The sequence below is a fragment of the Mrakia frigida genome (assembly GCF_051309035.1).
Source record: "Mrakia frigida strain ATCC 22029 unplaced genomic scaffold BDY24scaffold_1, whole genome shotgun sequence".
Taxonomy (NCBI): domain Eukaryota; kingdom Fungi; phylum Basidiomycota; class Tremellomycetes; order Cystofilobasidiales; family Mrakiaceae; genus Mrakia; species Mrakia frigida.
This window is the reverse complement of record NW_027481280.1, coordinates 550,163-570,727: the sequence shown is the minus strand read 5'-3', so window position 1 is coordinate 570,727 and position 20,565 is coordinate 550,163. Positions and strand designations below refer to the sequence as shown.

At 54.3% G+C, this 20,565-nt stretch overlaps 8 protein-coding genes across 8 annotated transcripts; 3 read left to right on the top strand and 5 right to left on the bottom strand.

Annotated features, from left to right (window-relative positions):
• Positions 1-264: 264 nt before the first annotated feature.
• Positions 265-879, bottom strand: BDY24DRAFT_411099 (uncharacterized protein; the record flags this gene model as incomplete). Its single annotated transcript, XM_076642886.1, has 2 exons — positions 265-525; positions 622-879. 2 exons carry the CDS (start codon positions 877-879, stop codon positions 265-267), a joined length of 519 nt encoding a protein of 172 aa, XP_076501143.1.
• Positions 880-1,215: 336 nt separating this feature from the next.
• BDY24DRAFT_437475 (uncharacterized protein) lies at positions 1,216-3,771 on the top strand (the record flags this gene model as incomplete). Its single annotated transcript, XM_076644272.1, has 4 exons — positions 1,216-1,244; positions 1,319-1,480; positions 1,560-2,229; positions 2,330-3,771. Exons 2-4 carry the CDS (start codon positions 1,424-1,426, stop codon positions 3,769-3,771), a joined length of 2,169 nt encoding a protein of 722 aa, XP_076501142.1. The 5' UTR covers positions 1,216-1,244; positions 1,319-1,423.
• A 217-nt stretch (positions 3,772-3,988) lies between these two features.
• Positions 3,989-6,010, bottom strand: BDY24DRAFT_437474 (peptidase M50B-like-domain-containing protein; the record flags this gene model as incomplete). Its single annotated transcript, XM_076644271.1, has 10 exons — positions 3,989-4,238; positions 4,310-4,504; positions 4,565-4,638; positions 4,706-4,721; positions 4,799-4,840; positions 4,913-5,029; positions 5,097-5,273; positions 5,491-5,551; positions 5,638-5,708; positions 5,810-6,010. The coding sequence occupies 10 exons, from the start codon at positions 6,008-6,010 to the stop codon at positions 4,188-4,190; spliced, it is 1,005 nt and encodes a 334-aa protein (XP_076501141.1). The 3' UTR covers positions 3,989-4,187.
• Positions 6,011-6,467: 457 nt separating this feature from the next.
• BDY24DRAFT_373643 (trans-sulfuration enzyme family protein) lies at positions 6,468-8,561 on the bottom strand. The gene is made up of 8 exons (XM_076638310.1): positions 8,268-8,561; positions 8,188-8,198; positions 7,947-8,107; positions 7,737-7,863; positions 7,315-7,595; positions 6,914-7,218; positions 6,742-6,839; positions 6,468-6,670 (listed from the first exon to the last, which is right to left on the bottom strand). Exons 1-8 carry the CDS (start codon positions 8,413-8,415, stop codon positions 6,539-6,541), a joined length of 1,263 nt encoding a protein of 420 aa, XP_076501140.1. The 5' UTR covers positions 8,416-8,561; the 3' UTR covers positions 6,468-6,538.
• Positions 8,562-8,639: 78 nt separating this feature from the next.
• Positions 8,640-11,291, top strand: BDY24DRAFT_373632 (uncharacterized protein). The gene is made up of 9 exons (XM_076638309.1): positions 8,640-9,053; positions 9,152-9,321; positions 9,476-9,569; positions 9,647-9,756; positions 9,842-10,097; positions 10,186-10,250; positions 10,386-10,667; positions 10,803-10,962; positions 11,034-11,291. The coding sequence occupies exons 1-9, from the start codon at positions 8,856-8,858 to the stop codon at positions 11,133-11,135; spliced, it is 1,437 nt and encodes a 478-aa protein (XP_076501139.1). The 5' UTR covers positions 8,640-8,855; the 3' UTR covers positions 11,136-11,291.
• Positions 11,292-13,877, top strand: BDY24DRAFT_373629 (uncharacterized protein). The gene is made up of 7 exons (XM_076638308.1): positions 11,292-12,064; positions 12,295-12,505; positions 12,622-12,834; positions 12,941-13,003; positions 13,087-13,226; positions 13,308-13,368; positions 13,473-13,877. The coding sequence occupies exons 1-7, from the start codon at positions 11,541-11,543 to the stop codon at positions 13,650-13,652; spliced, it is 1,392 nt and encodes a 463-aa protein (XP_076501138.1). The 5' UTR covers positions 11,292-11,540; the 3' UTR covers positions 13,653-13,877.
• Positions 13,878-14,185: 308 nt separating this feature from the next.
• BDY24DRAFT_373624 (uncharacterized protein) lies at positions 14,186-15,079 on the bottom strand. Its single transcript, XM_076638307.1, has 3 exons — positions 14,859-15,079; positions 14,602-14,753; positions 14,186-14,503 (listed from the first exon to the last, which is right to left on the bottom strand). Exons 2-3 carry the CDS (start codon positions 14,657-14,659, stop codon positions 14,289-14,291), a joined length of 273 nt encoding a protein of 90 aa, XP_076501137.1. The 5' UTR covers positions 14,660-14,753; positions 14,859-15,079; the 3' UTR covers positions 14,186-14,288.
• A 1,375-nt stretch (positions 15,080-16,454) lies between these two features.
• Positions 16,455-20,431, bottom strand: YKU70 (ATP-dependent DNA helicase YKU70). Its single transcript, XM_076638306.1, has 19 exons — positions 20,347-20,431; positions 19,986-20,201; positions 19,784-19,892; positions 19,593-19,698; positions 19,386-19,506; positions 19,215-19,298; positions 18,931-19,127; positions 18,714-18,828; positions 18,317-18,604; positions 18,168-18,222; positions 18,008-18,096; positions 17,801-17,929; positions 17,591-17,720; positions 17,416-17,502; positions 17,221-17,336; positions 17,015-17,140; positions 16,872-16,931; positions 16,749-16,795; positions 16,455-16,663 (listed from the first exon to the last, which is right to left on the bottom strand). Exons 1-19 carry the CDS (start codon positions 20,413-20,415, stop codon positions 16,591-16,593), a joined length of 2,217 nt encoding a protein of 738 aa, XP_076501136.1. The 5' UTR covers positions 20,416-20,431; the 3' UTR covers positions 16,455-16,590.
• Positions 20,432-20,565: the final 134 nt, after the last annotated feature.

Below are 20,565 nucleotides of genomic sequence, written 5' to 3'. Positions count from 1 at the left end.
GTAGATACCAAAATCTGAGCTGAAGGCGAGGGGAGGAAAATAACGAGGAGGGAGAGAGAACGACAAGGGGAAGGAAGCGTCGAGCTCAACTTTCTCGAAAGGATCGTCTCTCCCCTTCTCGTCCTTCCTTCGGATACGAGATCGAGCTCCTCCCCAGATACCTAGGCTACCTCAGTCATCCTCATCCCAACTCTTCTCAACTTCCCTCTCCCACAGCAACTCGCTCGCAGAGGTCAAGCATCCCATCCCATCCTCACTCCTCCTCTACTTCCTCAACTCGCCCTTCAACACCATCTCCCTAAACACCTCCGTCGTCGTGCCCTCCTTCCTCTTGGGCAGTCCCAGTTTCTGATCCAACACGCCCGAGTTGACCCTCTCCTCGAACCCTGCCGCCTCGAGCTCAAAGAACGTCCGCCAGAAGGGTTTCGCCTGCCTCGTCGTTCCGACAATGTGCTCCGCGTCCACGAGGCGGTAGTACTGCATAGGGTTCGAAGCCGGGAGGAGGATGTGAGGAGCCATGGGGTACTGAGAGAGAGGGAGGGAGGAGAGGCAGTGGGTGAGCTTTCGATTGGAACGGACGGAAGGAAGGAGAGAGAGAGAGGGAGACGTCGTTGAGCTCACCTGCTTGCTCCATCGATCTTCAGTGATATCCTTCAACCCCTTCTCCATGGATTTGAGAACTTGTTCGTCGTACTCTGGGAGCTTGTCCGGTGTTGAGCTGGAAGCTGCTAGGGAGTCGAATCGTTCGTTGAGGATGGGTCTCAGAGCGCCGGGGAAGTTGTACCCTGGACGGAAGACGTTCTCTTCGGGGATGCGGGAGAGGAGAGAGAGGAGGGATTTCTTGAGAGTTGAAGCGGAGGAGGAGGAGGAGGAGGCCATGGTGGAAGGAAGGAAAGGAAGGAGGGTGCTTTGAGGGAGTGGGTGAAGGTTGGGAGGGAGGGAAGGAAATCAAGGGAGAAGGGAGGGAAGGAGGTTGAGAATTCGGATGAGCTTCGATCTTTTCGTCTTTGAGTCTCTCGACGGCCATGAGCTCTCTATAGAGTCAAAGACAACGAAGAACAAGCTGACCAAACGCTCTCCTTCGACCGGAGATGCTGAAACCAAATCTCTCTCTCGACTTTGTTGGGATCGAGGCTGGAAGGTGGCTGGACCTCTTCCGCTCTCTCTCTTTCCTTCCCTTCTTGGTTTCGCTTGCTCGCTTCCTTTCAGTTTCCACCCACCACTTACCATCTCCTCTTTCCTTCGTAAGTCATCTTTGAACTCTAGTCTTGTATTGAGAAGAGAAAATATAACTTCTCTCTCGCTCTGGTTTCCACAGCTCTTCTCTCTTCGTCTCTCAATCAAGCAACGAGCTCGACGTTCTTTGCCCTCTCCTCCTCTCGTGGTCGTTCCCTATCGACTCTCAACCCTTACGTTACCCAAGATGCTTGCGTCTCGTCTCAACAGAAGACCTTCCAATCGCCCTCGTTCCGATAATCCTGTGGGCTCTACAGCAGCTCTCTTCCCTCTCCTCCTCCCCGCCGTTCGTTCACTGACCCTCTCCTCCCGCTTCCAACCAGATCCCTACTCCCTCCCGTCACCCTTACCTCCAGCCAGCTCCTCCGCTACTTCCTTCTACCATCTCATCCTCTTCAGATCCCTCCTCTCGAACTCCAGCTCCCGCTCTCGCTGCTAGAGCCTCGTCCCGCCTCCCTTCTGATCCTCGTCCAGCCTCGGGAGGATCGTCGTCCCTCTACCAAGACGCTCCCCTCCCTTTGCTTCCTCGAAGGAACGCTCCTCGACGGCATCAGAAGATCTACCTCTCTTCGGACCCTTCGGAGTTCAACCTTCAGCACCTCTTGGACGAACAGGACCAGCAACGGGAGTCGATCAACAACAACAACAACGACGAAAGCGACCTGGTCCGACCTCCTCCTCCTCAACCAGTCGTCAATTTCACCGCCTTCTCTCCCTTGACCACCCTCCAGAGATCGATGTCTCTTGAAGGTCCTTCGTCTGCTAGGAAGAAGGTCAGGGAGGTCGTCCCTTCGCTCAGCAGTCCGATGAAGTTGGGCAGGACTAGGTCGACGGGAGGGGAGACGAAAGACGTTGAGGAGAAGAAGGAGGAGAAGGAGACGGGTTTCTTGCAGCCGGAGACGTGTAGGAAGTGCGAGGTGAAGCATTCGTACGGGAGTTGTAAGAGTATTGGGAGGATTGTTGCTTGGAGGGAGGAGGTGGGGGACGAGTTCGGTGAGTCGCGTCGAATTCTCTCCCTCTGCGCTCGCTCGAGCTCACTGTTTCGAGCACGTCCTGACCTTTCGTTGCTTCTTGACTGGTTCTCGGTGTGCAGATGGTGCTTCCCTTTTCTTCGCACGGGCTCAGCTCCACTCTACCGCCGCTCCCAGCGCCCTCACTCATCAACTCCTCAACTCTCGACCTCCTCTTCTTCCTCCCATCCTCCCACTCCACCGCGTCTCACGCCGCCGATCCACAGACGGCATGTTCTTTCACCTACCTCCTCGTCCTGCAACCCCTCCCGACGTCAACAAACCGATTCGCTCTTCCACATCCTCCAACGATCGTCTCGTCCTCGCCAATTCCCACCCCGTCACCCTCCCTCCTCCTCCTCCTCCTCCTCCAACAACAGCAATCCCTCCTCCTCCCACCACCTCAGCAAAGTCCCACCTCCCTCCTCGTCACCTCCCAGCAACTTTCCAACTCGACCTCCAAAGCTCCACCCTTCTTCTTCGTCGTCAACGCCAACGCACCCTCGCCTCCTCCACTCGAACTTCGTCTTCCTCCCTCAGCTCGTCGAGATACCGACGGATCCCTGGAGCGTTCCCTCTCGATGCTGGACAGGCTTTCCAAGAGGGATCAAGTTTGGCGTCGGTGCTGTCGTCGGGGGAGTTTACGGTTTCGGATCGAAGGAGGAGGAGAGGGAGGAGGACGCCTTGGTCGAGGTCTGACGACGACTCGGTGGTCGAACGAGAAGAGGACGACGTCGAAGGAGTTGAGGAAGCAGCCGTTCTCGCCGACGTCCCCTCTATTTTGTCCAGAAGACGCTTCCCCTTCCCGTCTCCCCCTCCCTCTCCAACCTCTCGACTCCTTCCCTTCGCCGGTGTCCAAACCCAACCTCAGCCTCGACCTCGACGCGTCAACGAGTTCCGAACTCCCACCCCGTCCCCCTCCCCGCCTCTCCTCGTCACCACGACCCAACGACTTTCCACCTTCCTCACTCAATCCATCTCCACTTCCCTCGCTCGAGTCAAATCCAAACTCAACCCAAGGACCTCCCTCCTCCCCCTTCACCGCCGCGCTGCTCCCCTCTCCGCTTCAACGCCGCGTCTCCAGTCAAAAGGAGCCACCGAGATGTCTTCCCTCGTCGTCGAGCAGATCCTCTTACAGACGTCGATCGGAGGAGGACAAGTTCAGGAACAGGAACGAGGACGAGAGCAGGAGGGAGAGGCGCTCACCCTCGAGGATCTCGAACTCGCGTACGCCAACAACCACTTCGACGATGAGGAGGATAAGGAGGCAAAGGGCTTGGAAGACTCGTTGGTCGTTTCGGTCCTGGAGGATCTGTCGCCCAAATCCGTCGTCGTTCTTCTTCCCTCTCCCTCCGCCAACGGTTCCGACGAGGGAGTCCTCCACGACCCGCTCAGCTGCCAGCTCTGCTTCTACTCTAGGCCTCGTCGAAACAAACATGTCGGACCCGAAACGGGGAGTGGAGAGGAGGCGAGGGAGAAGAGGAGTGGGAGTGGGGGCGAGGAGGTGGTTGAGGTTGTAGGGTAGTCGCGTCGCGTCGTGCATGTTTCGTTTTTCTCGTTTCCATTCTTTCACTTTTTGACCTCGTGCTCGATTTGTTGTTTGTCTTTCTCTCTTCTCTCTCTCTCTCTCTCGTTCTTTCGCTGTTGTTGCTCGAAGTCTTGTTCACTCTGACTCTGCTCTCTCCTCGTTTCTTTCGTCTTTTCACGCTCGCGTTCACGTCTCACGAAATCAAAGATGGTATCGGCTCTACTGGTATAGAAGGGGTAAAGAGAGAAAAGGAAAGATATGGGGGAGTTGTGTATCGGGGCACGAGAGCGTAGGGCATAAACGAGAGAGAGGGAGCAAAGAGGGAAAAGTTCGAGCGAGACACGCGTCCAAAAAGAAAACTGAAAGCGAAAGCTGAAGTACGTCGTAGCGAGAGAGGGGCGAGAGTAAAGTTCCTAGGTAGGTAAGAACCCCTTAGCTCGTTCGTATACTTCTTCGGGTGATCTCTGCATCAAAGAAACGAAGCGAGACGCGTCAGGACGAGGGGACGAAGGAAAATGAAACGCGACTGAAGTACCTTGAACAGGGCGATCCCACCGATGACCGACGCTGCTAGGACGAGGATGGCCCAGCAGAAGAACCAGAGAGCCCAGACTGAGATAGAGAGGAAGAGATGAGAAGGGAGAGGAAAGAGAGCGAGAGAAAAACGGGTTGACGCACAAGAGGCGGATCCTCCGATCAACTCCTCGAACTGGGAGCAGTCGCTCGGGTGCTAAATAGGTGGGTTCAGTCGATGAGAATTCGTCAGAGGGATGAAAACGAGTTTACACACCTGCTTATCGAAAAACCTCTCGTCCGACACGTCCCACACGACGTAAAACAATTGAAGCACTCCTATCCACAGAACTGAACGGACGAAGGATGAAAGGAAGTAGATGAGTCGGAGGAGATGCTGGAAGACAAGGGAGCTCACCGAAGTATCGAAGAGCCTGTTGAAGGTCGGGACGTTCGAGTTCAGTCGTTCTAAATCGAAAACGAAAAGACGCGACGAGAGATGAAAGCTCACCTCTCCGTGATCTCCCCACCACAGCCCGATCATCAATCCCTCCTGGTAAATCGAAAGGCAGTTCCGGAACCGAGTGAGCTTCAGCTCGAAAGGAAGGAAACGGGACGGACTCACGGTTGCGAGGATCGAAAGAATCGGCACGAAATGATCGACCATAGCCAGGGGGACGAGCAGTCCAACACCGATGAAGAACGAAGCAATCTTGCTAGCTGTGATGTCGAAGCCGCAGAGCTGAGAGCGAGAGGAAAAGGAATCAGCCTTCTTCGACGAAAGGGCGGACGAAGAGGTTTGTACGAACAATCAACGCGCCCCCGACCAGCTCCGAACCAACATATCCAGCACTGAGGGTGACGAGAGCGGATATCGACCAGTAGTCCTGCGTGACCGTATCTCTTCTCACTCCAGGGTTGGTCAGAGATCGCGGTTCGACAAGCAGCAGGCCTGAGAACTGGGTCCTGCCTCCGGTATTGGGGTCCTGAAACGACGCGTCGAGGTCAGTACCAGAGCTTAAGACGATGTGTAGACGTTGGGACTCTCTATGCAGACACTACCCAGCCGAGAGAAAAAGATGAGACGAGACGAGGTTCGAAAAGGGAGATCAGCTTCGTCGAACACAAAAAAAAGAACAACCAAACCTCCAATACCCCCATTCCCACTTACAATTCAACTTCTCCTCCGCAGAGCACACCCACAATCACATGGCAGAGCTCGTGAAAGCCTACAACGAGAAGCTTACAAGCAGCCATCACGTCTCTGACGGAGGAGGGAAGGTTGAAGTAGAATCAGCCTGAGTTTTCGAGTTTTCGACACTGAGAGCTCGATTCCGTTTGTGGACGAACCTGATCACTGGTGTGTGCCAAAAGACGAAGGCGAAGACGAAGAAAATGCAGATTGCGACTATAGAGTACGTCTGGAGAGTAGAAAAGAAGGGAAGTGAGCTTCCAATCGCATCGAGCTCACCTTCCGTCTGGGGTCCGTCGAGTCCCTCTTCTTTTCCTCCTCCGCACTCACATTCCTCTGGTTCGGGATTATCCTTGGGTTGGTCCTTTTCGACAGCTCGTGTAGTGATGAGAGAATGAGCTCTTTGGCGGTGTGGTGAAAGGAAGAAGAGTTGGCGGAGGAAGAGGCGGAGGAAGAGAAAGAAGAGAAGGCTGGAGGCGAGGAGGGGGGGAACGATGAGGACGAAGGGTCGCTGTAGAAGGGAGGAGGCATCTTGTGCGAGGATAGATAGAGGAGAGCTGTCTTTTGAGGAAGGAGGGAAGGGAGAAAGAAGGTGGGCGTTGGAGATTCTGGTTCAACGGCGGGGGGAAAGAGGAGCGACGTTTCAAAGTCAGAAAGCAGGGGCTGGAGTGGAGTCAGAGTGACACTCGACATCGAAGAAGACGTCTGGAGACGTGAGGAGAGAAGAAAAAAGTGATCAAGATACGAAGTAAACGCGTGCGGGTGTACGGGGGAAGAGAACGTCTCACGACGAGGAAGTCAAGGCTGCTCTCGAAGCTTACCAGAAGGCGAAGAAGCAACCCAGCCGAGTCGTCGCGAACGGGGAGAAGTAGAGAGTCTCGATAGTTGTTCCCTTCAGTCTAGATCGATTCACATGCTCATGCAACCTCTCGTGATAAGAATTCGAAGGTTGAAAAAGCAAGAGTCAAGCGACGCGTCGACTGTCGATCTCCTTTCTTCTCGTCTTCCTCTCTCTCCTGTCTGTGAAGAACGAAGATAAAAAAAAAACATGCATAAGCTCTAAACCCTTTGGGAAACCTCGAGAGCTTGGTCGATATCCCTGATCAGGTCGTCGACGTCCTCGATTCCAACACTCATTCGAATGAGGTCGGGAGTGATACCCAGTCGAAGCCGCTCCTCCTCCGGGATTTGCTGCAGGAAAACGAAAAGAGGGAGGTCAGTTTGTAGTAGAGGATCGATGAAGAAAGAAGGAAAGAACGAACATGGTGGGACATTTGTGCAGCAACTTCAGCTAAACTCTCAACTCCCCCCAAAGACTCAGCCAAAGCGAAGAGCTTGCTTGCGAGGAGGAACTTTCCGGCTACAGAGGACCGAAGAAGAGGAAACGAGTCAGCTCCTACTTCTGAGAGGCGGGAACAGAATAGAAGAACTAACCAGCTTCAGCTCCACCCTTGATCCTGAAGGAGACTACTCCTCCGAAAGGGACACCCCCTTCCTCCTCCTCGTCCCACTTGATCTTCTTGAGGTCCTTCAAAACTTGGGGCGAGAGCGAAGCCTTGACTGTCTCCTGCTGAGCGTGGGTCGAGAGTCCTGGGTACGTCGCCTTCTCGACGGCGGGGTGAGTGGAAAGGAATCGAGAGATGGCCAACGCGTTCCTTCCGTGTTGGAGAGCTCGAACGGAGAGCGTCTTGAGACCTCGAAGGGTGAGATAGCAGTCGAAGGGAGAAGGGACATATCCTCTGTAAATATTAAAACATTACGACGGTCAGCCCGGACCGTGGGGGTCGAGGAATCGAAGAGAGAGGGGAAGAAAGAGGACGCCGGCGAGGACGAACCCGGAGACCTGGAGTTGCTTGAGCTTCCTGAAGACGTCGTCGAGACCCTTCCTAACGATGAGAGCTCCCATGAGAACGTCCGAGTGTCCGTTGATGTACTTGGTGACGGAGTGAAGGACGATGTCGACGCCTTGAGAGATCGGGTTGGTGAAGTAGGGAGAGGCGAAAGTCGAGTCGATGAGGACGAGGGGTTTGGAAGGGTGGGACTTGGCGATTCGGACGAGTCGAGGGACAGAGACGATCCGAAGGGTTGGGTTGGTGGGAGACTCGATCCAGATCAACTGGAAGAAGGGGAGAGGGAGAGGGAGAGGAGAGACGAAGGCGGTCAGATCTCACGGAGCCGAGTCACGACTCGTCTTCTCCTTCCTCAACCAAACGAAAAGGGCCAAAGATCGAAAAGAAAAAGAAGGAGGGTCTCGCACCTTCGTGTTCTCCTTGATAGCATCGTAGATTTCCTGATCAGTCGATTCCACGAGGTCGAGAAAGGTCGATTGGAGAAGCTGATTCTCCGACGCAATTTTGAGCACGTAGTCCGAAGTTCCAGAGTATCTGCGAAAGCAGAAACCACACGTAACAGAGCCGTTAGGTCCCTGCTTCATGCTGAGAGAAGGAGAAGATATCGAAGAGCTTACACGTCCTCCATCAAAAGGATGTGAGCACCACTTCCCAGCGACTGAATCGCGGCGGCGGTAGCTGCTGAACCAGACGCGTAGCACAGAGCAGGTTGACCGTCCTCGAGAGATCCGAGGACTTCCTCGAGGTGATTCCTGTTGGGGTTTCCATCTCGAGCGTACTGAAAGAAGGGAAGGGAAGGGAGTCAGAGATCGGTCGGGCAAAGGAGGGAATGTTTGGTTGGTTCGAGCCTGGGCTCACCTCGTACTGATCTGTAGAAGGCAAAGGAGCGAGGTCAACCGGGAGCTATGGGCGAGAGAGATACGGAGCGAGGTCCTCACTAGGCTTGGTGACGCTCTTGTAGGTGAAAGTCGAAGAGAGACAGAGAGGAGGGACGACAGCGCCGGTCTGAGCATCAGGCTCGCAGTGGATCGTCTTGGTCGAGAAGGCCAGAGGGAATGACTGCTGCTTTGACGCAGTAGGAGACATGGTAGACAGAGGAAGAGCGAGGAGGATAGAGGGGAGAAGAGGTGGAGTTGGTTGATGTGGTGTGGGGAGAAGAAGCGAAGGGTCGGACGGTGGGCTGAAGTTCGAGCGCCTCGAAATCTCGCGTTAAGAGACGGTGATTGGGAACGTGAGGGTTTAGAACTGTCTAGAAAGTTCTATTTGTAGCAAGCATTTGATGGCATGTATTCTCGCTCCAGCTGCGAGACCCGAGGAAAGGTTCAGGGCGAGGGAAGGAAGCAAAAAAGGAAGGAGGAGGGGTGAGCTCGAATGAAAGTCAAGCTCACCTCCGTCCCCTTCCTTCCCCTTCAACTCCTTCAGCATCATCTTCGACATAATCAGCCCTCCTTTCCTTCTCCTCCTTACTTTCATCACGCTCTCCTCCTTCACCTCATCGTAAATTCGTTGCCTCTACGCGCCGTCTGATGGCGTTCTCCTCTTCCAACTCGTCTCATCACACCGACACCTTCTTCGACTTCCTCGTCAAACTCCTCTACTTCCCCTCCGCCTTCCCTCAGGAACTCGTCCCATCCAACGTCTCTGTGCTATGCACTCAGCAGCCAGAAGTGAGAGCGGGGATCAAGCAGGAGATTTTGGGCATGCTAGGAGGAACTCCAGATCAGGTGAGCTCCAGCTTCCTTCTCCCCCCTCCCCCCTCCCCTCCCTTCCTCCTCCGGCTCAATCCTGAGCTTGAAACTGACATCGCTGGTTGCTTGTATAGGACAACATCAAGAAGATGTGTCGGCAGGTCGTTAGCGGCAAGCTCCGGAACGCGAAACCAGACGAGGTTGTCTTGAAGTACTGGTCCGTCTACCTCGAGGAGGTGGTGAGCTTTGACGACGACCCAGAGGACTGGGAGGAGAACTGGTTGAACTCGAAGAGGACTTGGGAGTGAGTTACTCTTACTCCATCGCTGATGTCTCGATGAGCTCTCCTGTGTTGAGAAAGGGATTGCGAGAGGCAGAGGAAGAGAGAAGGGAAGGAGGGAACGAGCTGACCTTTTCGTCTCCTCCCCTTTCTGCTTCGCCTCCACTGCAACGAACAGATCCCTGTATCGAGTCTTTACTTCAGACGAAGGATGGAAGTACGCCGTTTTGTTTGGGAGGTTATCGAAGGGGCTGGTTCATCTTTCAAACTTTGTGAGCTCGATCTCCTCGAGCAGAGAGCTCAATCTCGAGCTGACCTTCCTTCCCTCCATCTTCGCCTGCTAATGTAGCTACCAGAACACTCCGAGTACCCAGGAGACACCTCCCTCATCCGTCGGACAGCTCTGGAACCTGTGGTTCTTGCTTTCCGAACAGCTCTCAAGCATGCGTCCGACGACAGGTCCGTTCTCGTCCCTTTCCTCCCTCTCTTCTCCGTGTCGTCGACTGGAAGCTAACGACGTCCTCACCTTCTTCTCATATCACAGCCCCACCTCCACCAACCCGTCACGTCGTTCTCCAGCCCTCCTAGGTCTCGCCATCTCCCTCTTCCGGATCTCCTTCGTCCTTGAGAAGCCTCAACTTTGCCCACAGATCATGCAGCTCGTTGGACCTCATCTGCCGTCGTTTGGGAGTGCTCAGGGAGGCTCGGAGGAAGGAAGGAGAGTATTTGGGCTGGCTGATGTGGTGGAGTTCAGGTTCTTGGTTGGGCAGTGGTGTTTGGGCCGGAGGGCAATCAGGGAGGTGAGTGCAAGAACGGGAGACGCGAAGCAGAGGAAAGGGTCATTCGAGAGGGAGGGAGCTGACTTTTTGCCTTTCTTTCATGATGTAGGCTCACAAGGAGTTCCGGATAGCCTTCGACCTGTGTAGCACTCAGGCTTCGCCGACGAATCGAAGGTTCGTTTCTCTTCGCTCGTCAAGCCCTTCGCTCTCCCTCTTCGTCTATCTCTCGCACCCATCTCCTGATGGGCCCAACGCTTCTTCCTCCCGGTCGTCATCTGACTCTCGTTTGAATCCTTCTTCCATCTCCAGATCAATCCTCATCCGCCTCCTCACAACCTCCCTCCTTCTCGGTCTCCTTCCCTCCCACGCTCTCCTCGACGCGTTCGACCTCACCGCTCAATTCCAACCGCTCGTACAAGGGATCCTACATGGAGATATGCCTGCATGGAAAGCTGGCTTGGGACTCGACGGAACTGCGAACGACGGTGGGCTTGGGAGAGAGAGGGCGGAATGGTTCAGGACGAGAGGGATCTTGGGAGTGTTGAGAGAGAAGGGAGAGGTGTTGGTTTGGAGAGCACTACTGAGGAGAACGTGAGTCCTTACCCCCTTTTTTTTTTTTTCTGGTCTCGTGGCTACAAGGACCTTAGATACAAGGTGGATCGAGCGTGGATGAACGGGATCGTCGCGTCGAATTGAGGGCTGACTTCGTTTTCCTTCGTTGCCCAGCCTCCTCGTCCATCGGCAACTGGCTTCTCGAACACCAGGACCCGAACCAAACTCGTCTCTTCCTATATCGAGGTTCTTGACGGCCCTTCGGTTCTCGACGAAGGACGACTGGCTGGAACTCGACGACGCGGAGGCGATCTGCGTTTCTCTCATCGATCAGGTCAGTCTCGGTCTTCCTCTTTCGTTTCACGCCTCTTCGACTGACCTAGACTTCGATTCGTAACTCGGCAGGGCTTCATCAAGGCTTACATCGCTCACGGCTCGAGGACTCTGGTCTTCGCCAAAGCCGACGATCTGGGTTTCCCTCCGGTGGCTCGAGTGAGGAAACCTTGAGCTGGAGAGACGGACTTCTGCTTTTGACGATTTGTACGAACTTCTCTATTAATCTCATTTCCTGTAGACCTCAAGTCCTTACCAGCAAGGAGTCTCACGACGGAAACCCGCAGGGTCGATTGCCCTTCGCTCGGTCGCTCCCCTTTGGCTCGAGCTCCTCTTCCCTCTCTCTCTCCTTCCTTCCTCCCAACCGTCACTCTTTTAGCGTTCCTCCCTCCTTCTCCTTCCTCTCTCTCTCTCTTTCTCTCTTCCCTCGCTTCTTGCCTCCTACAGAGCAGGAACGACAGATCAGCCTCCAGAAGGCTCTTTAGCATCGTCAATCAAGGGCCGGACCCTCTCTCCTCCCTCACCTCTTCCCTCCTACGGTTCAATCAAGACGCAGGCCGTCCTTCCTCTACCACTACCATGATCTCCCTCGTTCATCGGTCAACTCTTCTCTTCCTCGTCCTCACCCTCTTCCTCCTCGTCCTCCCTTCAACCTCCTCCGCTCGACCCATCGTGCTCGTTTCCCTCCCTCACGGCCGACCTCCTCCTTCCTCCCACCTCCTCCTTCGAATCAGGCAAGAGGTCATCGAATCCCCCAACGCCAACGCCTCAACATCAGCAACCGTCGATTTCTCATCTGCCTCCCCAGCGGCAACTTCAACAGCTTCCCTCGTCGAAGCGAGCTCATCCACCCTCCTCCTCGCTCCCTCCTCGACCTCCTCCTCCGAGCTCGTCCTTTCAGTCGAAGCTACGCCTATCTCGGCTTCCGTTGAAGTTTCTACCTCGGAGGTAGCTACGGCTACGAGCACGGCCGAGCTCACGGAGGCCACCAGTGGGACGAGGAACGAGACCATCGCTGCTGGGTTGGGAGTGGTGAGCGTCGACGAGAGCACGACGACGGTGAACGAGACTGAGTTTTCAACGACAATTACCATTACTAGGACGTGAGTTTCATCAAGTTTATACTTCTACGCTGGGCTGCGGCTAGTTTGGGGAGCGTGAGGAGACAAGGAGGGTGGCTGGGAGAATTTGGGAGGAGGAAGAGCAACGGGGAGAGGGGGTCGGTCGGAGGGAGGGAGGGAGAAGTGCGAGCTCAACTCCTTCTCAACTCTTCTCTTCCCACATCTCGATCTTCTCCTATCAAAAGCTGACCATCGATCTTGACTTTATGCAGTGCCATCGGAACTGTCACTGAAACCTGCCTAACTCCCATCAACGCCAACTCCACCACCTCCTCCGACTCTTCCTCCGCACCCACCTCTGGACGAGTCTGCACCATCTCCGTCTCCGCGGATACTTCTGTCGTTGCCGTCGAGACCACCGCCACGGCCACTGCTACCACCGCTGAGGTCACTGGAGCTGTCGCTACCATGTCCGGAGCTGAGGTTCGTCTCAACTTTTACCTCGTCTCCTTCGTTTCGGGGTCGGTTCGGTCGACAGGGGAAGAGGCCCGTCTCTGACTTCTCGTTCTTCCTTCCCCTTCGTTTCTTGCGCTTCCTAGTCGACGACCATCGTGTTGGGAGAAGCAGCTACTGCCTCGACGGCTGAACCGGTCGCAGCTACAACAACGACGGACCCAGGAGCGGAATCAGCAGCTCAGACGTCCGTCGCGTCCGAATCGACCTCGACGGAGAGTGCAGCTGTTGCTGAATCTACGGCTGCTGCTTCCGCATCTGCTAGTCAGAGTGCTGGTAGCAACGGGGTTGTTGTTGTCGTGAGTCTGATTCTTCCCTCGTTTCTCGTTTTGACGCGTCTTGGTCGAATTAAATCAACTCTTGAACTGAGGCGGCCGATCGTTTCTTCTTCCTTCCTTCTCCTAGGGTCTCTTCTCTGGATCCGACGTCATCGCTTCGGCTACTGCTACTGATTCTGCCGCTGTATCCGTAAGTTTGCCTTCGAATGCACCCTTCGAACTCAACCTTTCCTCGAAGCTCGTCCTGATCCTCTTCCCTCCCCTCCGCTCCAGGCCTCGACCGATACTCCCACTGCTACCACCGAACCCGTCGCCCTCAATCCGATCGAGGCATCCACTACTACTGCATCTGCCGCTTCAGCGTCGGGAAGCTCGGCTGCCGATATCGCTGCTGGAGAACAAGTCGCTGCTGCGTTCGTTCAACATCCTCTCTTCTTCCTCCTCCTTTAATCTGCTGACCTTTCTCTTCGACGTTTATTTCGCCGTATCATCAGTGCTGCTAGTGCCACCGTCGCTGCCGCTTTCGTTCTGCCCGGAACTCAGCTTCAAGTCCTCGTACGTTTCTCTTTCCTCCTCTTCCCTCGTCTTCCCTCGACGCGTCGTCGTCCCTTCTCGCTCAAACTGACCTCCCCTCCCTTTCGTTCCCCCATCGCTTGCAGCCCATCGGTCTCGGAGTCTTCGCTGGAGTCTCGGTCATCGCCCTCGTCGTCGTCGCCGTCGTTACCTTCGAAAGGAGGAAGTACCGTCGACTCTTCAGGGAGAGGAAGGACGCCGAGAGGGCGGGAGGATTGAACGTCGAGGAACGAGCTGGGAGGATGGGATTCGTTCCTGGGAGGTAGATAGCTTCCCGGTTGAATATACTCCCTTCGCCTTTCATTTGCCTCTTTGGGTTTTGTCTCCTATTTCTCTTTTGCTTCCCTTCGTCTTTTCTCTTCCTTCTTCATACCCAGCACTTTCTCTCTTCGGACCTTCTTTGAGTTTCTTCAAAACCCTCTCTTCAGTTTGCTTCTACTCCACATCTTTAAGCCAGACTCTCCCTTTGGATCTTCACGCTCTTTCACAGCTTTCTCAGCTTCGTTTGCAAGAGAGGAACGACGCGTCGCCGTCGAATGGACGAGTTCGCTTCCTTCCTGACGCACCTCGTACGATCCGCCTCTGATCTGGAATACGTTTCTAATATAATCTCGATACCTACACCCTCGAGGGAAGCTCACCTGACAGAGCGAGGCTTGAGGTGAAACGGAAAGACGCGTTGTCGTTTTCGGGCCAGGTCTCGGCTCTAGGCTTTCCACATATCTTTCCCTTCAGTTCGAACTTCTCGCTCTCGAATCAACTTCTCCTCTCCCCGCTGCCTCGTTCCAGGATAACAACGTGATACCCAAAACGATAAATCCAGCTCGAGAGGCAAAATAAAAAGGAGACGCGTCGAAAAGTGAGCAGCTGTTCCGAGATACCGAAGAGATAAACAACTTGTACTACAGAGGCTCCACCGTAAGAACAAAGTTATCGATCAAGTAGTGATGGGAGATCTGACCAGCTGTCAACTGCGTACAATCGAGGAAGGCGTTGACGCTGGGATCGTCCGCGAAGGTGATGCCCGTGGCCGTGTAGGACTTCCAGAATCCTGTGCCTGACTGGGTACAGGTAGAATCTCCGGACGAGCATACGTTGTTGTAACTTTGGGAAAGATCTATTAGGGTTGCGAGGAAGTGGGGAACGGATGGTCGTCGCGCGTCGTGCGTCAGTCAGAGCTTCTCTTTCTTCCACTCGTTCTGTGGTAGGACTCACCTCCGGCCATGATCAGGATACTGCAGGCAAGCCCGTTTGTTTGAGGAATGCTTCCCATCACCCAAGTGAGCTGGTACGTCCTCTGTAAGCAGGCAATATCGACGCTCTGCCCTGTGGTCACCAAACTCAAGCCATCAGCCGAATAGAACTCGCTGGAGGGTAGTAAGAAAGCCGAGGGGAAGTCAAAGAAGGAAAGGGTAGAAGTTTTAGCTTGGTTTCTGCCTTGAGTGAAGAACGGTTCGCGGAAGAGAACGCACAAAGATTGATGGGGGTCGCCGTCCGCGGGATCCTGGAAAGAATCTGCATCCGAGGCGATTCGGTAGGTTCCACCTCCGAAAGTGGTCACTCCAAGCCAGCGTCCGTCTTGGAAGTTGCCGTTCTGTTACGAGCCAGCGAGAGAAAGAGAAACGAACGAAGGGGACGACGAGAACGGAGGCGTTTTCAAGATCGACTTGATCGCAAAGTCGGGGATTCGAAGGGAGCGAAGAAAAGAACTGACAGGTACGAGGTTCCCAGAAGGAGCGTTGCATACTTCAGGTGAGGTTCTGAAGGTTTCAGTAAGAGACGCAGAAGGGAGCCGTCGTCAGGTCTTTGAGCTTTGAATTAGAGAAGGGGAAAGGGGAGGGGCAGGGAGAGCTCACTCTTGTCGTTTCCGGTTTGGCCCTTCCCTCAACCTCCTGGCCACATCCCTCGACTTGGCTTGACGTTTCTGGAAGATGTTCCTAAGTGAATCTGGGCTGTTTAAGGACGTCCGAGGAGAACTTGGTCGAGCGGACGCGAGCTGAGAGGCGACGAGGAGGAGGAGAGGTAGGAAAACGGAGCGCATAATGAAGCTGAAGGGGCAAAGGGGAGAGAGAAGAAGAGATCAGCCTGAAGAGAAGAAGAAGGAGCGAAGCGGTTCCCAACCCTTACGAGGAAAGGAAAGAGGACGCACGTCGTGACAGGTCGAGAACGATGGAGTTTTGAAGGACGAGGTGTAGCTGGTTGAAGGAGAAAAGGCAGCTGGAAGACGCAGGGGCTAGATCCGTTCGTTCGGTTTGCAGCCAAGGCTGTGGGTCCATGTCAACAACGGAGCCTTCAGCTGAAGTCAAAAAAAGGAAAGGCATCGAGGGCGTGTTTCGGTGGCGGTTTTGGTCTCGATCCCAGCATTTTTTTGGTCCTTTTCGCGTCCCCGAGGCCATGCACGTCCAAACCTTTTCCTGGGGAAGGATCCGAAGTGAATGAGACATGGAAAGAATAGAGCGACAACACGGAGAGAGAGTGTCGTCGCGATGCTCTCTCCACCCTCCGAACCGCTTCTGTCCTCGTTGTCGTCGTTCTCCTGTCGTTCCAGTAGCAGAAGAAGCAGAAGAAGCATAAGCAGTCCACGAGCCAGAGCACTGCTCCGGTTCTCAGCCCCTGACGAAGCTGTGAGGTCAGTTTCAGAGAAAGAGCGAGGAGATCGAGAAAGGGGAGGAGCGGGCGAGAGCTCGACGCAACGCCTCGTTCTCGCTCTGGTTCATTGTTTCAAAGAGAAGGAGTAGAGGCGACGCACAGCTCTGAGGCAGTTCTAAGGAGTGGGAGTGGAAGTGTGAACTGGTCCAGGCTCTGTCAAGGGAGGCGAGGAGCTGAGAAAACAAAGGATCGAGCTCCTCTTTGTTCGAGAACGTCGAAGCGACCCTTTTTGCTTCGACCTGATCCGAACTTCCGAGAGAATAGGTTTCGATGATCTCGTTACCGTTTGAAGATCCCCTTAAACGTCGAAGACGGCCGATGTGGTGGTCGGGGGGAAGAGGGAAGGGCTCGAATCCATGCTCTCGTTGGGTGCGGCTCTCGGTCCTGATCAAGTGGAGGAAGGAATTCAGCGGGAGTTATGCGTTTGTATTTCATAGGATTGATAGAAAGGATGCGTGCAAGATCGTAACGGAGTTCGTAAAAAAAAAGAGAAGCAGCGAGTAAAAACGAAGCGTCGTGGAAAGCGAGAAAGAAAGGCCAGATGCGAGAAGCGAGCTAAGCGGAGTCCTCTCGAAGGTAGGTATCGGCAGCGGCGATAAGGTCTGCCTTCTTGGGAGCTCCGGGAGGTCTGTGACGGGGAAGAGGGCGAGTCAGGAAAGGGCGAGAAGGAGAGAGAGGGGAAAGACGACGCGTCGTTGAGGTGACAAACTCACAGTCTCGAGACCGATCGCAGAAACGACTTCAAGACTGGGACGGTGAGCTAGAGGATGAAAACATGTCAAAGAGCCTCGGTCAGTTTTAAAAAAGAACTTGCGGTAGAGGAGAGGTTCGCTTACCTTCGCAAGAGTCCCGTCCTTGTATTTCTCTCGAACGACTTCCAGATCGATGTCGAGATCCTGGTAGGTACGATGACGGAGCGGGAAGAGAAGTCAGCTTCCCGGGAGATATGAGCGAGAGGCAGAGAAGGAAGAAGACGAACCACCTCGGCCTTCCTCTTCGCAGCGCTCGACGAAGCCGTTGCCTTCTTGGTCTTCATCACGACCGAAGACGCCATGGGATCGTTCCTGATCGAATCGTTCCACCTTTCCATTCGGTCCCCGGCTCGCTTCGAAAAGGACAGAGGGGAAGCGTGAACGGGTCAATGCCGAAGGAGCAGAAGGAAGGGGAGGAAGGAGTCGAGCTCACGTCGTGCATTGATTCCCAGAGAGGAGCCGTCTTGTCCTCGACCTTCTCAGCTTCGGTCTGATTCCAGGCTCCATCGAAAGCGAGAGCCTCAAGATGAGCGTAGTGTCGAGCGAGAACTGACGCCGAGAAAGACAAGTCGTCAGATCTTCGACGCAGAGAACGAAGTGGAAACGAAAGAGAACGGAGGGAGCTCACCAGGATTCGGGAAGTTCTCAGGCTGGTAGCCTCCTCCTTTGAGCTTCTTGATAACCTTGAACATGAGCTCGACGTGGTCCTCGTCGGCTATGGGAACGGGAAGGGACGGGAAACAGTCAGAGGCAGCTTCGAAGAATCGAGATGAGACGACGCGACGAGGCTCGACTCCACGAACCTTCCAAGAGCGCCACATCCTCTCCCTTGACCTTGGTAGGAGGTTCTCTCATATCGTCCATGAATGGGAACGGGATCAAATGGAAACCAGGAGGTTTATCTTGAGCTCCAGACTCGGTGAACGTCTCCTCCTGACCGAAGGAAGAAAGAAAGGGGACGAGGGGTCAACTTCTCGAACGACGAGACGATGAACGAGGAATATTGAGCGAACTTGGGGAAGCATAGCACACATGAGAGGCGAGGAGTTCTTTCGGTAGACACATCGAGCGATTCCGATCTTGTCTTTGTTGAGGAGGTCTCGAAGGAGAGCAGCGAAGGTTCGAGTCGATCCGGTGTAGGTCTGGAAAGCGAGCAAAAGGCAAGAGAAGGTGATCAGGCGAGGCTCGGAGTGAAAATAATATGATATGAGGAGACTTACAGCCTCGTCAGGGTAAATGAAGTAGGAGTGCTTGATGTTGTACTCGAACTTGAGCGAGTCTGAGTCTTGAAAGCCGATGATCTTGATTCCTGAGAGAAGCAAGAAACGACGAGTTATAGATATTCGACGTTGAGGGCTTCAGGAAAGGAAAAGGAAGAACCAGGATCTAGTCCGACGCTTCTAAGCTTCGCCAGCTGAGCCTTCGTGAAGGTGATCTGACGACGACGCGACGAAAAACCAAAGCAGACTCGAGTCAGCTCTCGCACGACATTTGCCTTCGATACTTCTTCCTCCTCTTCCTGAGCTCACCTTAGGCTTTTTCAATCCCTCGGGTCCGATCGTCTGCTCCTGCTTAACCGACGAAGGAAGAACGGGCTTGACGTCCTCGTCGTCCGTGTCCTCCGAATCGACGACGTTCACGATCTCGTCCTGAGTTGCCTCATCGTCGACGTCCATCGGCTTTGTTGAAGTGGGACCTTCTCCTCCAGTATCGTCGTTTCCGTTCTCGTAGCGAGGAGCTCGAGGTTCAGCGGCTCCGATTCCAGAAAAGTCGAAGGCGAGTCGAAGTTGCTCAGGACCGAAGGCGGAAGGGAAAGCCTGAGATAGGAAGACCGGAGGGGGTAGAGAAGAATACGCTCAGTGTTGGAAAGTCGTAGATAAATGGGTATGGAAAGGGAGATAATGAACAGAGAGAGAAGAGACCCACGGCTTCATCCCGAGCGTCGAAGTAGTTCGTCGAAGATTCAGCCATCTCAGCCTCGGGTTGATCCGTGTAGTAGTACTTGGGCGAAGGCTTCTTGGTTTCAGTGATCATTCCGTATCTGTTCCAGACCAGGTTCGACAAAGAAAAACAGAGTCAGCTTGGTTTCGACGCGTCGACGTCCTCGAGACCGATCGAAGAGAGGAACGACCGGGAGGCTCACCCTTTCACTCCGATAACCAGATCATCCGTCAACATCAAAGGAACAGTCCAAAGAGCTCTCTTCGCCATCTGCTTGACCTGCAAGTCCGTCAACAGGTTCTCGAACGCGACGAGGCCATCCGAAGCTCTGAGGACTTCCGGCTCGGCTTCGTCTGGTAGTTCGCCTCCAGCGGTGATGGTTTGGAAGCTAAGGATGGTCTGAAGAATACCGAGAGAAGACGTGAGATAGACGTTAGCTTTGAGATGGTGGACGAGGAGCAGAAGAGAAGGAGAAGATCGACTTACGTCCCAGAACTTGGTAGTATCGAAGGTGGTATCAGGTCGGGCGAGGAAGAAGGGTATGACTGCTGCTCCGAGTTCGCTGAGATCCTGTACGAACAAAGAAGAAAAAAAGGGGAGACGGAACGACTCAGAGAGCTGGACGGGGAAGACTACGAGTTGAAGACGACGACGCACCTTCATCTTGTTCTTCGTGCTGATCGTGACCTGATGGAGGCTCTTGGTCTCGTCCATTCTGCCTCCAGGGTTATCGTCGTCAGTGATGAGAAAGACTCGTCGAGCTCCATCCTTGATTCCGCTGTGAGAAAGGGAGAGAAGAAGGGAAGGAAGGTCAGGGCACGAAGACGACTCGCTCAGAGGAGAGGAGAGAGGACGTCGACTCACGCCTCCTTGAACTCCATGACGATTCTCTCGAGAAGGTAGGTCGTTGAGATGGCTTTGTCCAAAGGTGGAAGGTACTCGGTGAGGGACGAAGGGTCGGATTGAGCAGCTTGGAGAGAGTCGAGAACAAAGAAGGAGAAGGTCAGCTCTCTCTCCTCTCCCTCGACCGAACGAAGAGCAACAAGGTCTCTCACCATCCAAGAGTTCCTTGAGCTCCTTGACCTGATCAATCCCAACGGTAGCCAGCTTCGCGAGAGTGAACATCCCGTCTGATTCCTGCGATTCGTGCTCGGGAAGCCTTGCCTGTTGGTCGCCACCCAAAGGAAGATGGTGAGCTCCTACCCCTTCCTCTTCAATCCGTACAAGCCCTCTTCGCGGCGGAAACGAAGAGCTTACAGTGTTGTAGATGAGAATTCCTACGAGATCACTCGGGTTTTTGAGAGCCTTCCTCTTCTGAAGCTCAAAGACGCAGTTCAAGGCTCCCTGGAAGTAAGAATACGGTTGATCCTCCTGCTCCTCCTCCTCCTCCTCGTCGTCGTCGTTCTTGAGAGGTCGTTGCATGGAAGCTGAAGCATCCAGACAGATGAGAATGGCGTCTTTGCTGGATTTGTTCTGACGGTGGTGGAGAACGGTGCCAGAGAGGAGGAGAAGGAGAAGGGACAGAGAGAGGGAGCGAGGGAAGGAGGAGAGGTGAGCTTGGACGTGTGGGAGGGACGGTGGAAGACGAAGAGTGACGATTTGGTATGGATGAGCTTACATAGTCTGTGAGATCGTCTTCTTCCCATTCTTCGTCGTCCCAATTGTCGTTCTTCTGAAGAGGCGGCATTCTTTCGTCGTCGACGTCGGTGGCAAATGAGGCGAGGAGGGAGGGAACGGAAAGTGAACGAGCTCTTGAACGCGTCCGTGACTCCTTCCCTCCTCTCCAACTCCTTCAATTCCTCTCGCATTCGAAAAACCTTCCAAATCTCCTCCCTCC

Bases quoted from the DNA above. Each gene is read 5' to 3' on its own strand.
- BDY24DRAFT_373643 (XM_076638310.1), bottom strand. From the start codon at position 8,415: ATGTCTCCTACTGCGTCAAAGCAGCAGTCATTCCCTCTGGCCTTCTCG. The intron at 6,840-6,913 runs GTTAGTTCTTCT...GGTCCTCTGTAG, and splicing joins CAAGGGTGGAGCTGAAGCTG to CCGGAAAGTTCCTCCTCGCA. The intron at 6,671-6,741 runs GTTCGTTCTTTC...GTTTTCCTGCAG, and splicing joins CTGCACAAATGTCCCACCAT to CAAATCCCGGAGGAGGAGCG.
- BDY24DRAFT_373632 (XM_076638309.1), top strand. From the start codon at position 8,856: ATGGCGTTCTCCTCTTCCAACTCGTCTCATCACACCGACACCTTCTTC. The intron at 10,251-10,385 runs GTTCGTTTCTCT...TTCCATCTCCAG, and splicing joins GCTTCGCCGACGAATCGAAG to ATCAATCCTCATCCGCCTCC. The intron at 10,963-11,033 runs GTCAGTCTCGGT...GTAACTCGGCAG, and splicing joins GCGTTTCTCTCATCGATCAG to GGCTTCATCAAGGCTTACAT.
- BDY24DRAFT_373629 (XM_076638308.1), top strand. From the start codon at position 11,541: ATGATCTCCCTCGTTCATCGGTCAACTCTTCTCTTCCTCGTCCTCACC. The intron at 12,065-12,294 runs GTGAGTTTCATC...GACTTTATGCAG, and splicing joins ACAATTACCATTACTAGGAC to TGCCATCGGAACTGTCACTG. The intron at 13,369-13,472 runs GTACGTTTCTCT...CATCGCTTGCAG, and splicing joins GAACTCAGCTTCAAGTCCTC to CCCATCGGTCTCGGAGTCTT.
- YKU70 (XM_076638306.1), bottom strand. From the start codon at position 20,415: ATGCCGCCTCTTCAGAAGAACGACAATTGGGACGACGAAGAATGGGAA. The intron at 19,299-19,385 runs GTGCGTCGTCGT...TTGTTCGTACAG, and splicing joins GCACGAAGAACAAGATGAAG to GATCTCAGCGAACTCGGAGC. The intron at 17,930-18,007 runs GTAAGTCTCCTC...CTCGCTTTCCAG, and splicing joins TCATTTACCCTGACGAGGCT to ACCTACACCGGATCGACTCG.
- BDY24DRAFT_373624 (XM_076638307.1), bottom strand. From the start codon at position 14,659: ATGGGAAGCATTCCTCAAACAAACGGGCTTGCCTGCAGTATCCTGATC. The intron at 14,504-14,601 runs GTGAGTCCTACC...CAACCCTAATAG, and splicing joins TATCCTGATCATGGCCGGAG to ATCTTTCCCAAAGTTACAAC.